This window comes from Lactuca virosa, chromosome 3 (assembly GCF_052849685.1).
Source record: "Lactuca virosa cultivar CGN04683 chromosome 3, Lactuca_virosa_CGN04683_v6, whole genome shotgun sequence".
NCBI classification, from domain to species: domain Eukaryota; kingdom Viridiplantae; phylum Streptophyta; class Magnoliopsida; order Asterales; family Asteraceae; genus Lactuca; species Lactuca virosa.
Genome location: NC_136428.1, coordinates 363,560,866 through 363,578,057, shown reverse-complemented (window position 1 = coordinate 363,578,057; position 17,192 = coordinate 363,560,866). Strand labels below are relative to the sequence as shown.

The 17,192-nt window shown below is 35.3% G+C and overlaps 2 protein-coding genes across 2 annotated transcripts; both read left to right on the top strand.

Moving 5' to 3' along the window:
- The first annotated feature begins 10,064 nt into the window (after positions 1 to 10,064).
- Positions 10,065 to 11,396, top strand: LOC145167610 (1-aminocyclopropane-1-carboxylate oxidase homolog 1-like). Its single transcript, XM_079086843.1, has 2 exons — positions 10,065 to 10,977; positions 11,056 to 11,396. Exons 1-2 carry the CDS (start codon positions 10,141 to 10,143, stop codon positions 11,305 to 11,307), a joined length of 1,089 nt encoding a protein of 362 aa, XP_078942969.1. The 5' UTR covers positions 10,065 to 10,140; the 3' UTR covers positions 11,308 to 11,396.
- A 1,869-nt stretch (positions 11,397 to 13,265) lies between these two features.
- Positions 13,266 to 16,886, top strand: LOC145167609 (1-aminocyclopropane-1-carboxylate oxidase homolog 1-like). Its single transcript, XM_079086842.1, has 3 exons — positions 13,266 to 13,850; positions 15,805 to 16,126; positions 16,322 to 16,886. The coding sequence occupies exons 1-3, from the start codon at positions 13,327 to 13,329 to the stop codon at positions 16,580 to 16,582; spliced, it is 1,107 nt and encodes a 368-aa protein (XP_078942968.1). The 5' UTR covers positions 13,266 to 13,326; the 3' UTR covers positions 16,583 to 16,886.
- The last annotated feature ends 306 nt before the right edge of the window (positions 16,887 to 17,192 follow it).

The window sequence follows — 17,192 nt, the reverse complement described above, 5'->3', positions numbered from 1 at the left end:
ACAATAGTATGGTTGTAACGGCTCACATAGAGAATAACAATATTATATTAAAATTTACGCGAAATATACACTCTACTCATTTTATAAAGTACAAAACTATGTGTCGACTATTTTGTAACTAATTTCACCACTCCGGTCTTAGGGTTTTAAGGCCACAACTTTTCGTATAATAGAAAATATAGGATTTTCTGGGAACACTCTTTATAATTTCAAACAAGGAAAACAAAAGACCATGCATGCAATTATACATGATTTGGAACAAGACTCTAAAACTATTTTTATAGAAAATATTGTATTTTCTGGAGTTTTACAAACCATTACAAAGTTTTCTTACAAATATGGTTATGAACTCACCAACATTCTATGTTGACGCTTTTCAAAACGACTTGTATTCTTAGGAACTCAATAAGCAGGTTTGGCAGCTAAGGATTTTGGATAATTGTTGTATTTTTGAATTATCATACATTATGTTATTTTTGGATGTAGTTTCATCAACAAATCCATAGTTGTAAACAATACATGTTGGTACCTTTAATGTATGATGATGGTTGCTATGTTTCATTCATATTCAATTGTTATGATATTACAAGATGAAGTCACCCGCCCCCGGACGTTTCCGCCGTCCCGGTTCGGGGGTGTGACAGATTGGTATCAGAGCATTGTTTATAGTGAACTAGTATATCTAAACATACAAGATATATAACTATAATTACAATGGGACTAAAACACTCTGACTAAAAGTATACTTTAAAGATATAAGTATTTATTAAAAGTATACATACTTGCTAGAACCGTATCATAATAAGAACAAAACAAAAGTATTTAGATGTTGAACACTACAGTCAAAATTGGACAGTTATGTAATCATATCTGTAATAAATAGAGCCTGATCAACTGTATTTATTTGAGATACGACCAACATGTGTTTGGGAGTGATTGTGGTGTTGCAACAAGTCAAAAACATACCAACTGTACATGCAAAGGAACATTAGAATCGAACATAAAGTTTAAAAATACTATAGGAGTATTTTCGGATACCATATAACCCCCGCACTTAGATCTCCTACATGTTTCTCATCCCTCTCTTCTCGCGCAGGCAACATGGCTGAATTTCACCACGAAGACCCCTATTACCCTGCCGTAGTGGCCAACGAATGGATCGCGGTCGAACCAGAAGAGGCTCATGAGGAAAACCCAGAAGTGGGTCCTGAGGAATACCTGGAGATGGACCACGAGGGAGACGAATCCGATAAGGAGGCAGACGAGGTTGAAGGTGCCGAAGAGATCCTTAATGAGCCTTACCCTTCGGAAGCAATACCAAACCAACACACATGGCAAGAGGACCTTACCGAGTGTCTACGCTCCTTAGAGGAGGAAGTGGCCACCATTAGACAACAACTCATTGCAGCCGAAGCTATGGCAACCTTACCAGAACAGAGAGCAGAAGAAGCCACTCCTGAAATGAGTGAGATGGCTGAGCACCTTGTACGCTATTTCGGCATATGAGCGTCACTACATTACTCGCACTGTGTCCTAAGTCATTATGTACGTTATTATAACTAGTAGTAGTAAATCAAGAGAGGTACGCCCTCCAAGAACCTATGTAATCTGAACCAACTAATTGTACTGAAATCTATATTCTCTTTTGTTAAACTAACAATCGTCCAGTACCTACTACTACTTACTACCAAAATACATCCAAGGAATGTAGATCAAAGCAGTTAGAATCATACAACCAAACATGCGATCTATGTGCGTGCACACGTGAATGTATATCTATAATCATAGATGAGATACAACTAGACATAACCCCAGTTACTTACAAGCTCACTTCTCATCATGAAACATAATCATGTCTTCCCAAGGAAGTAACCAGCCAACCGACAACATACAAATTCTACAGATAGACTCCGTTACCTTTCAAGCTGCGGTCACCGCCGTCGTGACAGCCGTCATGGCACAACTCAATGCTAACAATACAACTGAAAATGGAAAAAGAGGAGACAATTCCAACTACAGTAACAACCGAGGGCACCAACGAGTGGCTGCCTACAAAGACACCTCAAACCACAAACCCAAGAACATGAAACGAAGGCCCAAGAATAAGAAAGGGAGCAGATCAACTCAAGGACCCACCAAAAGACAATGAGTTATAACCACCCTTACCCCCACTAACCCTACTACCTCAATATCGAGAAGACCGTATGCGGGAACCCTACCTGAATGCCACAAGTGCAACTTCCATCACCGAGGATCTTGCTGGGAGATGCACGGCAAGAATTGCAACAGAAAAGGGCATACCACTCGCTATTGTAGGGTGCCAACCTGACAGACCACCCAAGCCGCTAAAAGTAGAATGAGTCAAGTCTGCTACGAGTGCGGAGAGACCGGGCATTTCAAGAGGGAGTGCCCAAGAACTAAGGACAAAGATGTCAAAGACGTCAGGAGCATTGTCACAATAGAACTCGAGGAAGCAGTGAAAGACCCTACTGTAACCACCGGTATGTTTCCTCGCAACTAACTTATGTGCTTGTGCAACTTCACAGTACGGGTGCGGAAATGAAACCCGTAGATCACAAGGTATAAATGCATACTAAGTTGAAACCCTCACACGTTCACGAAAATATTCTCGGTAGAGATGATTAGGGGAAAAACTAAGACCACCATCGACACATACCAAGGACACTCTCTACCTCTAAGCAAAACATCCCTTCTGAATCGGCCTAGTGTCGGTAATAATAGGAAACTTCAACCGCGGCCGTTTTCATGCTATAGATGAGCCCCTACCGAATCCACTAATCCAAGCACAAAACATTTGCAGTAGTAGTAACAAGGATAAAAACTGAAGGCACTAAAGATGTACACATAGAAAGCACAATCGTTTTAAACGACCGTCCCCTCCAAATCGACTTAACATTTATTGCAGTGAGAGGTCCATTGTCGTCACTTGACATTGGATGGCTTGACCCTCACCATACCAATTTCATGTACTGCAAGGAGATTTTCACCTTACCCAACCAATCAACAAAACTTTTGAACCTATAAAGACAAACCTCCGAATCACCTCTTGCATCCGGACTCATAAGTACATGTTCTCGAGGTACCACGCTCTTTCCTAGTCCGCAATAGAAATAAGAAACAGGAAGCAAGAGACACCAAGGGTAACCCAGAAAATTATAATCTTTCCGAAGTAGCTCCCCGCAGGTCTCTCGGGAATATCACCTAAGTACCAAGATAAGTTCTGAATCGACTCGACCCTTGGAGCCACTCCCATAGCCAAATATCCAATGCCCTTTAGCACCAACATAAACACAGAAAGTGCCCGGTCGATGGAGAAATCCAATAAGTAAGGGAATTATCAGACGGAGACTCGTACCCAGAGAGCACCCACCCGACTCATAAAAGAGGAAAGGCTAATCATCCATAGGATCCACGATTACTAAGAATCAAACAAACCCAATCTCCAAAATCGGGATCCCTTATTCCAAATTGACGACATATTCAGCAAACATTAAGAAACAAGCAAAAGTCAACATCATGCTAGCTTAGAATCCCATAGTAAGAAAGCTCCCAATACAACCTAAGAACTTTAAGGTCTAGAAACACTACCTCTAGGGCATTAAGTACACAAACTTCATTAGACCATTTGAGATCCTCGCCTGGATCGACCTAGTGGCCCATAAACCCCGGTTACCACCAGTACCCAGCATCGAACGTCCCACGTTCCACGTGTCCAACGCTAAGAGGTGTCTGACTGCCGAAATCCTTGTTGTCTCACTCAACAAAAATTAAGGTTTAGAGACACTACCTTTGAGGCGTCAAATGCACAACCCTCATTAGCCATGACCATCCATTCACCTCACCATATAGGACACAAATACAGACCACCCCTGTGTGGGCTGAAATGACCAACACACGACTAACCAAAGGGAAAGTACCCTACGACACTATCACCGGCCCCAAAATCACCAGAGAGACAACCGAAAGGATCACTCAAATTCGAACACGACTAGAGGCGACTAGAAACCGAGACCTTCTTGTTGGGCTTTAGCCCAAGAGTTGTCAGTCCAAACCTCTTATTGGACCAAAACCTTCTTATTGGGCCCTAATGGGCCGGTAGCCTTTCCAATTGGCCTTTTGAGCCGTAAAACTCTTATTGGGCCTTATTGGGCCGCAAAAATTCTTCTTAGACCATAATGGGCGAAATACCTCTATTAGGTATTCTTTTGGGCCAAAAACCCTCTAATGGGCTTTGTAAGGCCAAAAATACTATTGGGCCCCCCTATTGGGCCGAAAACATTATGTTTAGCATTAATGAGCCGCATTTCATTATTGGACCTTCTAATGGGCCGAAAACCCTCTAATGGGCCCTTTTGGGCCGAAAGCTTTCACATAGAGTCTCATTGGGCCGAAGACCATTCTTTGGGCCCTAATGGGCTAAAAATCTCTATTGGGCCCTCACACTAAACCGAAAATCTTTATTGGGCCTAATCCATTTCTTTTGGGCCTATTATGGGACCGAAACCTTCCTTGGGCCAAAACCAATCCCAAAAACCACCCATTCTCTCTACAAACAGAAGCCATTATTGGGCCCAAGGTGTTCTCGATCACACTTGAAAACCAAATCCATTTTTCATCTCCTCCATAATCCGATCGGTTTTTATAAAAAAAAGGAAAAAAAAAGAAATATTATGTATGCGAGAGAGGGTGACACCTCAATAATACATAACATATAACCAAGCCAATTATCCTACATACTTCTAGGAAGAATGAAATTGTCCATTATGTAACAATGCTTGATCTTCTCTCTCTCTCTTCCCTTAAAAATCAGCCGATCTTCCCACCTCCATTCACCATTTCATTTGCAACATACTTCCCCTCAAACATATTTTATTTACAAATTATACTAAGATCATTCCTCAAACAACTCCATTTTCGTGTCTATGCTTCCTAGAGCCACCTTGACTTCGAAAGTTCCCTCAAGAAAGCAAGCTAGAACCAAAAACCTTCTCCATCTTCCTCTACAAAACGAAAAAAGCCCCAAGGTGAGCTTCATACCCCTTATTTTCGAGTTTTCATTCTTTGGGGGGGGGGATACAAGTCAAAATCTTATTAAATCCTTGAATATTTTCTTGCATGTGTATGTTTTATATGTTTATGTGTGTTGAAATGTTGTGATATCATGCTAAAAATCCATGAACTCGAGATTTGTACAAGTCTCAAATTGTTGGAAACAAAGTTATCTTGTGTAGCTCACATTTTTGTTGTTATGTTAAGAATGTTTTCTTTAATGTGTGATAAAATCACCATGATGTCAAGGAAAATGTTAAAACATATTTGGACATGAAAGTTTGAAAATGGTAAAATATGAAATTTTACACTCAAAATGGTAAATTTTTGAATATATAAAATTTTACCACAAAAACTTGTAAAAATGGGTCATTTATGACCATTTCGGTAAAAATGGGTCATTTATGACCATTTCGATAAAAATGGGCTATTTTTGACAACTATGGTAAAAATGGGCTATTTTTGATAACTATGGTAAAAATGTGCTATTTTTGACAAAAATAGTAAAAGTAAGACAAACTCACTTTTCCACAAAAATTTGTGTGTCATAAGTTGTCTGTCAGTACTAGTTCTTAAAACTCCTAGTAAACTGGGTAAATTACGACATGAATTATTGCGTGTAATCAACTGCAGTCATAAATATACACTAGTGACATTATTTATAACGTTAAATAATGAGATTCGATAATTGCGTAAATTCTGTTAAGGCTCTTGTGAGACACTCCTTCACTCATACCTACCTAATGTACATCATAAGTCATGTAGTTATCACCAGAGTCTCCTGGAGAGAGAGCAGGATATTGTGTATAGATCTATATGGGGCTGACACCCCCACACCTGAGTTGTTCGCTACAGCTAGACAGGCCAGTCTAGGGTGACAATTATCTTTAGAAACTGACGCCTGAATAACGTCAAGACAGGCGCTCTAGTCACATTAGTATGGTGTGGTATAATGATTGGATTGTCTCTAAGGCCGTTAGGTGCGGAGCGGGAAAGGAAACTGCACCCCGGTAGACAACATCGTCACTGTGGTTTAGGGGGTGTGGGGAAAGGGTGAGTGGAAATTACCCTGCCCTCTCTTTCCTCATGTGCTTGGTCAGTTTTTTTTCCAGTTTTTTCTAATATTTATTAAATTATATATATATATATATATATATATATATATATATATATATATATATATACACACACACACACTAAAAAATTATATTAAAATTCATTGTTTTTAATTACCTCCAAAACGAGTATAATATTTGTATAAAATATATTTAAAAAAAATTAAAGATAGTGACAGGTAGTGAAATATGACAATTTCCTTTTTGGCGAGTGAAAAGTGAATGAATGAAAAGCTGACGTAACACTCAAAAGGTGAAAGATGAAAGATAAATATACCATCTCGTTTAAATATCAAGTTTTATTGTGAGGAAGTTATAGTGAGGCAATTTCCCTTTTTAACGTGTAAATTTTCTAACATATTTCTTCTATAGATTAGTACTTGTTACTTGAATTTCTAAAATTCAATTATTGTCTATCGAGTAGGGGTCCCTCCTCAGGTTTTTCAATGAAAATCGACAATGTATGGGACTATTTGACTTGATTATAGGCCAAAGTTGAACCATAATAATTAAAAATAGGCTAATGCATTTTAGTATCCATTAGTTATCGGTTAGAATTGGTTTCAGTTAATCGTTTTAACAATGGTTTTGGTTATTTGTTAGTATATGTTAACCATAATGGTAAAAAATGTCATCAAAATAGAAAGGCCGTTGTTATCAAAAATATTATAAAAAACTAAAAATTACATTACAATAAATAGTAAAATAATATAGTATGCTTTTATAAAAGGGATAATGATTTGAAATGGTAACAAACTTTCAACTAGTTCATATTCAGTCACTGAATTTTTTTTCATGCTTGATTTACCTAAGAATTATGTGAAATGTTCACATTTTACCCTTATGACCGGTTGTAGTTGGTCATAAGGGTAAAATGTGAACAGTTTCAAATAATTTAAGGGTAAATCAAGTATGAAAATAAAATTCAGTGACTAAATGTGAACAAAATTGAAAGTTTGTTACCTTCTCAAGTCATTATCCTTTGTTTGTAATCATCATTTAGTTTATTTTACTTATTGGTCAAAATTACTTAGATTAATAATTTTGATTTCAGTCACTACGATTTGTTTTATGTTGTGTTTGTAAGGAGTATTACAGAATAGAATGTGTATCACATAACCATGTTGTAGTTCATTGCTTTAATCCTAGTCAATGAGATAAAATTTTAACTAGTTTCTTTATTCACGTATAAGTGAAACGTCAACCCATAAAGAAGAAATAATCAGTAGAGTTTCACAAACGCAAAAAGACACATTTACGAGCAATAAAATGAAAAAAATAGATTAATAATCAAAAGGAGCATGGTGAGAAGGTACATATAGAACCAACATACAAATAGGAAATGTAGATACAAGTAATAACTTGGAAGAAAAGTATCGACAAAACAAGTTGAAAGTAAAAACACTGAAAGCTAGGCAAAATGCACAACCAATGTAAAGGCAACTAGCACCTAAACTACTAATGTACTACTCCACGACCTTGATCTTATGCATCCACACTCTCTAATGAAAGTTTGTGTCCTTGTATAGAGAAAAACCTAATTTAAATTTAACATTGCATTATCTTCACGCTTCTTTATCATATGTTCTCTCTTCCTCACACGATCTATAATGACCGTCTCCACCACGTGGAGTGAAAACCGTTGCTATGTCCTAAGTATATGTGTGAAACCACGACAATCTTTGTTTCTTTAATTTCTATGTGATTAAAGTAACTTCTATTATATTTCTAAGTGTCGTTTCTAGTACATTACACGACAAAGGTATATCACACGATTACTACAAACATCCTCACTTTTGTGACCTTCATATTCAGCTTGTGCTCATTCTTAATAACATTTAGAACCATTTGCGGGAGAATGACTTGAAAAAGTAACAAACTTTCAATTTTTTTTTCACATTTAGTCGTTAAACTTTTTGCATGCTTAATTTACCCCTAAATTATTTGAAATTGATCATATTTACCCTTATGACCGGTTATAAGGATAAAATGTGGACAATTTCAAATACTTCAGGGGTCAGTCAAACAAAAAAAAAATCATAGTTACTAAATGTGAACAAAGTTAAAAGTTTGTTACCCTCTCAAGTCATTATCCCTTATAATATTTATAAAATAACAACGAAATTTTAGATTTTTGCTTTTCTTGTAAAGGGATAATTACTTGAAAGGGTAACGAACTCTAAGCTTTGTTGACATTTAGTCACTGAAATTTTTTTCATACTTGATTTACCCATGAATTATTTGAAATTGTCATATTTTACCCTTATGACCGGTTGTAACCGGTCATAAAGGTAAAATGTGAACATTTTCAAATAATTCAGGGGTAAATCACGTACAAAAAAGGTTCAATGACTAAATATGAACAAGATTGAAACTTTGTTACCCTTTCAAGTCATTATCTCATAAATGGTTCTAAATGTTGTTAAGAATGTGCACAAACGGAATATTTAGGTCACATAAGTGAGTATCTACTCTAATAAATGAATGTTTTTTTTGCCACATGTCACACTCTCATTCAATTTGCCAAATGTGATTTTGTAGTTATTTTGAATTAATTTTTTTCCACATGTCATTTTATGAGTTTTTCTATTTTAATAAATTTCACATAATACTTTAATGTAATAATTACAATAAATGTAATAATAAATGAATATCAATTTCATTAATGGACTAACCTTCTTATTTCAAAATTCTCAAATTAAAGCTCATTAGTTTATTTTGTTTAGTTATTTAAATTTAAAAGATAAAAAAATCAATTTTAATAATTCATTATTTTTCTTATTTTTTTTATAAATCCGAAGTTCTTAAATATTTAGACCTTTATATTTAATTTTTTTTAATTAACTCATGTAATATATAAGTCTTACATCTAGTGTTGTAATTTTCGTGTGATATACATTTAGTGTATAAGGTAGAAAAAATAACACTTAAAAATACAGTAGGAGCGACTTTAATCACATAGAAATTGAAGGAAAAAAGATTGTGATGGATTCAAACATTTACTTAGAACATAGGCTTGAGTTTTCACTCTAGAGGGTGGAGATGGTCGTTGTAGACCGTACAAGGAAGAAAGAACAGATGATAAAGAAGTGTGAAAATAATGTGATGTTAGATTTGAATGAAGTTTTTCTATTTACAACAAGAACTTTTATTAGAAAGTGTGGATGCATAAGATCATGGACGTGTTGTTGTAATGACTTGAAAAAGTAACGAACTTTCAGCATTGTTCAAATTTAGTCATTCAATTCTTTTTCATGCTTGATTTACCCCTAAATTATTTGAAATTGTTCATATTTTACCCTTATGACCGGTTACAACCGGTCAAAAAGGTAAAATGTGAATAATTTCAAATAATTCAGGTGTAAATTAAGCATAAAAAAAAATTCAGTGACTAAATGTAAACAAAACTAAAAGTTTGTTACTCTTTCAAGTCATTATCCCATGTTATAATGGTAATCTTAACTTTTAATATATCATCTCTACCATAACTATCACGAATAGGGTAAAGCATGGTATGAAATTATTTAATTTTACTATATTATTTAATTGTATGCATCTATCTCTCTTCGTTCTATCTCTCTCTTCTAGTGCTACTGTGTTGGTTTGTTACCTCATTGGCTTGTTCTATTCAAGTTTTGGTGATCTTTTGTTTTGTATTTCGTCTATTTGTATTGCATATGGGAATAAAAAGCCGCCTCGTTTTTTCAATAATGATCCGGTTGTATTGATTAATTTTGTTACGATTTGATTTTTTTGTTTTTAAGCTTAGTAGGTGGGATTAATTTCATAATACGATTAAAACAATAAAACATATCAATATGATTATTAATTATATATTTAAAAAAAAATGTGAAAACTTAAAACGTCAAAAGTCGCTTGAAACGTATTATCTTATCTTCAATCTTCATTCTTCAGTGAACAGTATACAATCATTTTTCACAAATAATACAAAAAAATGACTTCCATCACTGCAACTGAAACCCCACCTTCACTCATCTCATCCTACAATCGATCAGCAGAACTCAAAGCTTTCGATGAAACAAAAACCGGAGTCAAAGGCCTCGTCGATGCCGGAATCCGCCAAATACCTCGCATCTTCATCCACCCACCGGAAACCTCCTCCAAAACCTCCATAACTTTCGAGATTCCAATCGTAGACCTTAATTCAACAGATAAAGCATCAACGGTGGAGAATATCCGTATCGCCTCGGAGAATCTAGGATTTTTTCAAGTAGTGAATCACGGGATCCCTGTGAGTGTTATGGACGAGATGCTTCAAGGAGTTCGTAGATTTCACGAACAAGATGTGGAAGTGAAGAAACGGTTTTACACAAGAGATCGTACGAGAACAGTAGTGTATAACAGCAATTTTGATCTGTATAGTTCCGCCGCCGCGAGCTGGAGAGATACCTTCTTTACATCTATGGCTCCGTCGCCTCCGCCGCCTGAGGAACTGCCGGAGGTTTGCAGGGACATACAAATCGAGTACTCTAATCAAGTGCTGAAACTAGGAAGCTTACTATTCCGATTGATCTCAGAGGCTTTAGGGCTGAACGCAAATTATCTAATAGATTTGGATTGTGACAAAGGGCTTTCTTTCCTTGGCCATTGTTATCCTGCTTGTCCACAACCAGAACTAACCATGGGTACAACCAAACACACAGACAGTGGATTCCTAACTGTTCTTCTACAAGATGAAATCGGAGGACTCCAAATTCTCCATCAAAATCAATGGATTGATGTTCCTCCAATCCCTGGTGCGCTTGTGATCAACATTGGAGATCTATTACAGGCAAGTTTAGTTTTTGATTTTGATTACTCAAAAATCAAAATTGGAGTAATTTTGTTGGATTTTTTTTTTCTTTTTCAGATGATATCGAATGACAAATTGAAGAGTGTGGAGCATAGAGTGGTTGCAAATGAGAAAGGGCCGAGGGTGTCGGTGGCGTGTTTCTTCAGCTCCTCGTTAGCGCCGTCGACGAAGGTGTATGGTCCGATCAAGGAGCTGATTTCCGATGACAACCCACCGAGGTATAGAGAAACCACCGTTCAAGACTATATTAATTATTCCTTCTCAAAAGGCCTTGATGGTGTTCCTCGTTTGCTTCATTTGAAGCTTTAAATTATATCACGAATTTGTATATACCTACTTTAATTCATTATTAGACTCATCGTGTTTATATAAAAAATGATCCGGATAAATATGTTTTACTTTTGGGTAAATTACACAAATGGTCCCTTTTCTTTGAGGTAATCTATATAATTGGTCCCTAACTTCTCTTTTAAATCAGGCAGTCCTATGAAATGTTTTGGTTGTGTCTTTGGTCCCTATGAGGTGTAAAAAAACTATTTCACCCTTGATAATTTTTTTATTTTTATTTATAAATTAGTGAAATCATTCTTTTGGTTTTATAAAATTATAGAAATCGTTCTCTTTCCTTCCCTACTAACCATCATCTCCGACCAACATCACCAACCATTGTCTCCGATTAATAACTACGGCCACCAGACTGACCCCACCCCAACCATAAAATACCCCACCATCTCCGGCCACCAGACTGACCCTACCCCAACCATAAAATACCCCACCATCTCCGGCCACCAGACTGACCCCACCCCAACCATAAAATACCCCACCATCTCCGGCCACCAGACTGACCCTACCCCAACCATAAAATACCCCACCATCTCCCGCCTAAACCTTGTCCATTCCTTACAATATCCCCCATTGGTACAATACCTCGTTGATACCAATAGTCAAAAGAAATCAAAAATATAATTAAACTAGGCAAATGTTGTGCACTAGGTAGATTAATAAATATGTTGTTGTGTTATTGATATTAACTATGAAATAATAATTTCTCAAATAAGTTGATTGATAAAATTGCAACTATTTTGAGCTTGTAATGTCCAAATTGCAAACTAAGTTTTTCATTTTTATTTTGAAAGTAATCATCCTAATTTCATTCTCGAGATAGATAAATAACCATTTGTTCAGTTTTGACAAACCATAATAAAATCAAAGTAATAAAGATAGTAAAATCAAAACGTGTGAAAATCTCGAATATATCAGCAGATGCAATGCAATCAAGTCGCGTCCTTGCTCCCAAAATCCGAAAACCAAATTGAACCGAAACTAATTTTAGACCAAACCATATTCAAATTCAGTTTTTGGTTCGGTCTTCCACCAAACCAAATTACGATTTTGGTTTTTTGTTGGAGTTTTGGACCTTTTGGTCTCATGAAGTTTAAACCTAACCGAACCAATAAACTAAATTGGATTATTTAATTAATTAAAAAATCTATTTTAAATTTTATATATTAAATAAAATTATAAAGTTATCAATACATAATAATATATATTTTATCCTCTTTTAGCAATTTAAAGTAACTTTTGAAGTTCATGTTTTTATACTTTTGTTTGGAACTTGAAAGTTACACTTTGCGTATTTACTTAGCTGGTAGAAGTATTATTTTATCATTTTATGAATGAAATTTTAGATGTTTGTGTTTGGAACTTTAGCCTTTTATGTTTTAAATTTTGTAATTTATGTTTGAAAATTTGCAGCATTGGACTTTTTTAAGAAAATATTTGATTTCATCGGTTTCCAAACTGAATTGAAACTCGGTTTTCAATTTAGTCTAGAAAAATTTGAATTCAATTTGGTTCAGTTTCTGTTTTAGACCAAAAAATTTTCAAACCGAGAAACCGACCGATCGATAAACCAAATCTATTCCCACTGGCTAGTTATGTACGTATTATTATCTACGTATTTTAAGTATTCAAAATTATTATACAAAGAAATCAATAAGATAAAATAAAACAAAGAACATTTTTATTTTTATTTTCAGTAAGCATGCGCTTCTTTTAATTAGTTTATCCTGTTTAGACCATTAGATATTAATCAAATAGCAAGTTTGATGAATAATTCTACAATAATAATAAAAAAATACAAACAAGCAGATGATTAAATTCGTCACCAAAAAATTAATAACGTTTAAAAAAAAAAAACTTTGGATCCTCATCCATGAATATTGTCATAGACTCATACGCACACACAACTATATAATAACCAAAATATTTCATATCTATTAAGTAACTTTAGTGGCGTAGTAATAGCCGCCAAAGAAGATAAAGAATATGGTCTTGGTTAGCACTTCTGCATTCACACGGGACTATGACCGGAAAGCAGAGCTCACGGCGTTCGACGAAACCAAAACCGGCGTGAAAGGACTTGTAGATGCCGGAGTTACAGAGGTCCCTCGGATATTCCGCCTACCTTCACCTGAAAACCAAAACTCCGATCAAGAGCTTAATCTTCCGACCATCGATCTCGAAGGAATCAATGAAGATCCGATCCGAAGAAAGGAGGTGATTCAGAAAGTGAAAGATGCATTGGAGAGTTGGGGGTTCTTCCAGATGGTGAATCATGGTATTCCGATTAGCATGTTGGAGGAGATGACGAAAGGTGTGATTGGGTTTCATGAGCAAGATAATGAAGTGAAGAAGCACTGGTACACCAGGGATCAAAGTGGGAAAAGAAGGGTGGTGTACAACAGCAATTTTGACTTGTATGCTGCTCCGGTGACTAACTGGCGAGACTCTTTCTTGTGCACCATGTATCCTAATCCTCCTCAACCAGAAGAGTTGCCATCTCCTTGCAGGTTTCACTTTTCGCTTTTATCATCCAGTCAAATATGGTTGGGTTTTTGATATTTTTCTTACTTATTATATAAATATATTAATTTAAAATGAAGTAGTAATAATATTGTTAAAGTAGTATTAAACTTTTAATCACAACAATGGGAAAATGACAAATATGCCCTATAAAATTTCTAGGGTTTACTCGTTGAGTCCCTAAAGTTTTTGTCGGGTTTTATGGGTCACTAAACTAGGATATGACCTGCTCTTTTAGTCCCTATCAACCTGTAATAGCTGGTTCAGTGACTTTTTGACTAAAAAAACTCACATTGTGCCCCTATAAAGTCAAAAAGATAAGTTCGCTGACCTTTTAGACAAAAAAACTCAATTCGTACCCTCCCAAGAAATTGATCGCTGCTCTTCTTTTCGTCTTCACCCTTGATCATCACACACACTCACCGAAGATCACAACCGTCTTTCCCTTATAATCTATTCTCCATCACAATCCCATTCCACTATTTTCTTTGATTCGATTTTAGCTATTCAAGGAATTGACCCCCTCATTCCTTCTTCTTTGTTCAAAATCGCACAAGTTACTTCTCCTTCTCCCTCCGAGTTGCAGGTTTGATGGATGCAATGTTGAGAATGATGCATGGTTTTGATGAGGTTCAAAGAGAAAATGAGAGTTAATATCTTTTTTTCTTCGAACTGAGTGTGAATCAACTTTAAAAGAAGCAGAGAGTTTTTTTGTACGAATTGATCCCCGAACTTATTTTTTTTTGCTTTATAGGGCACAATGTAAGTTTTTTTCGGTCTAAAAGGTCACTGAACCCGCTATTACAGGTTGACAAAGACTAAAAGAGCAGGTTATATCCTAGTTTAGGGACCCATAAAGCCCGTCAAAAACTTTAGGGACTCAACGGATAAACACTAGAAAGTTCGTAGGGCATTTTTGTCATTTTCCCAAATAATATTGTTAAAGTTATTGTTTCACTTTTCGAGATTCCATTTACACCGCGATTTTTGGCGAAGATAAAAAATGTTGCTTTTCTCCGATTAAAATTTTTAACGAGATAATCTGCTCTTTCTTTTAACGCATTATCACCAAAATAGAGGGTTTCCCCAGTGATATCTAAGGCCACTACCTTCTTCGTGAGAACTTCTAATTCCTTTCTTTTTTCTTCAACATTTCTTAATCTCCACTTTTTGATGCGATTTTTGAGATTTCTTAGTACATTTCTTAATCTCCACTTTTTGATGCGATTTTTGAGATTTCTTAGTTTTCTTCACTGTTTTTCAATCTTTCTTTAACGCATTATCACAGCTACTATGATACTATTTTTGATGGAGACTTTTTATATTTAGCTATTATTTATATTTCACTATATACTGAATAGTGTGGGATCTATATTGATTTGGCTAACCTTTGAAATTGGCCCATTTTAACTTTATACGCATAATATATTCAGTTAACTGCGAAGAAAAAGACTTTTATTATGACAACATAACCCTTTTAGGACTTTGTTTTATTAAATTGGTGAAAAGTTATATTGTATGTATCGATCAAAATATAAATTAAAGTAAGATTAATCCTATCAATCTCTAAATTTGTCTTAATCATTAATAAATACTAGTTTTAATTATAATCATTTCATTATCCTTTTAAACAATCTTCCAAAATAACAATACAATTGTGAAAATAGATGGAATTAAAGACTAGTTTATGAGTAAATTATATTTGCCATTAAATTTTTTTTTTCAAAAGTAAGGGATTTAAGTGTATTATTTGTCAACTAAAATATTAACCATCAAATATCGAATATATGTGAAAAATATGAAGTCATTGTTAATTTCGTCAAAATTTTATTTTAGCATGACATGATTATAAGTCACTCGATATTGAAACTATGGTTACATTAGTCAAAATGTATATTTTAACCACACGATATGTTTGTTTAATTTTGGATATACTTGTAGGGATATTATGTTGGAGTACTCAAGGCAAGTGATGAAACTTGGATCTTGTATACTCGAGTTGATATCTGAGGCTCTAGGGCTCGACCCCAATCACCTTTTAGACATGGGATGTGCTGAAGGGCTTGCTGTTCTCGGTCATTACTATCCTCCTTGCCCACAACCAGAGTTAACAATAGGTACCAATGATCACACTGACAATGATTTCATCACGATTCTTTTACAAGATCATGTTGGTGGGCTTAAGATCTTTTATCAAAACCAATGGACCGATGTTCGCCCTATACCCGGAGCTCTTGTATTGAATGCTGGAGATCTTTTACAGGTTTGCATTTCTCTCTATCTTAAGCTTTAATATATTTTCAACCTATAGCATACTCAAAAACACAATCACATATTAAATATTAATATTGCCTGTATAACTATATATACTCTTACCCAATACTTACATATCCTAGTTTTTTTTTTTTTTTTTTTCTAAATCGATCTGCCACTGATCATAATCCTTGGAATATTTTAGTTAGTTACAAATGACAAGTTTGTGAGTTCACGACACAAAGTGATGGCAAACAAGGTTGGTCCAAGAGTATCGGTGGCATCATTCTTTATGAATTACCCGAAATACCCCACTGAGACCTTAAAGGTGCTTGAACCAATCAAGGAATTGCTTTCAGAAGATAATCCAGCCAAGTATCGAGGCACGACTTTGAAAGAATATATAGATTACTACAGGGCAAAAGGACTTGATGGCACTTCTGCTCTTCTACATTTCAAGATCTAGATCAGTTAGATATTGATTTTCGAATTAGCGCTACATGATGAAGCTCTCATTTTCATGTTTGTCTCATGGTCCTGGTCATGTGTAATCTATCTTGAAGATATATATATATATATATATATATATATATATATATATATATATATATATATATATATATATATATATATATGTTCTTTCTCTTTGTGCCATATTTGGAAAAATTATCATGTTGTTATATTATTTGTACGTAAGTGGACAATATACAAATGTAAGGGTAAATATTGAACACTTTAAGAAGATGATATTTTAGAACGACAACCACATATATTATAGAAATCGCACTAGGAACTAGTCAAAAGAATAGATGAAGCTATTTAATAGCCATAGTGATATTTGGAAGGTGCTAACCAATGTAGGCTAGATTTATCAATCTAGTGAGGAGGTCCCGGAAAGACACTCCGACGGTCAAGTTAGTGGGATGAATCTGAAGTATGGAGGTGTATGATCAGGGAAGAAAATAGCTTACCTCTCAAGGCAGAGTAATCGGCATTTTATACTGAGGATCCTCCTCGATCCGTACGAGGGACAAGGACTGCGTCCCCGACAGGATCCGCCGTCCTTATTGGAGGAC

Coding starts and splice junctions, on each gene's coding strand:
- LOC145167609 (XM_079086842.1), top strand. CDS start 13,327: ATGGTCTTGGTTAGCACTTCTGCATTCACACGGGACTATGACCGGAAA. Junction 13,851..15,804: donor GAGTTGCCATCTCCTTGCAG/GTTTCACTTTTC, acceptor ATATACTTGTAG/GGATATTATGTTGGAGTACT. Junction 16,127..16,321: donor ATGCTGGAGATCTTTTACAG/GTTTGCATTTCT, acceptor GGAATATTTTAG/TTAGTTACAAATGACAAGTT.
- LOC145167610 (XM_079086843.1), top strand. CDS start 10,141: ATGACTTCCATCACTGCAACTGAAACCCCACCTTCACTCATCTCATCC. Junction 10,978..11,055: donor ACATTGGAGATCTATTACAG/GCAAGTTTAGTT, acceptor TTTCTTTTTCAG/ATGATATCGAATGACAAATT.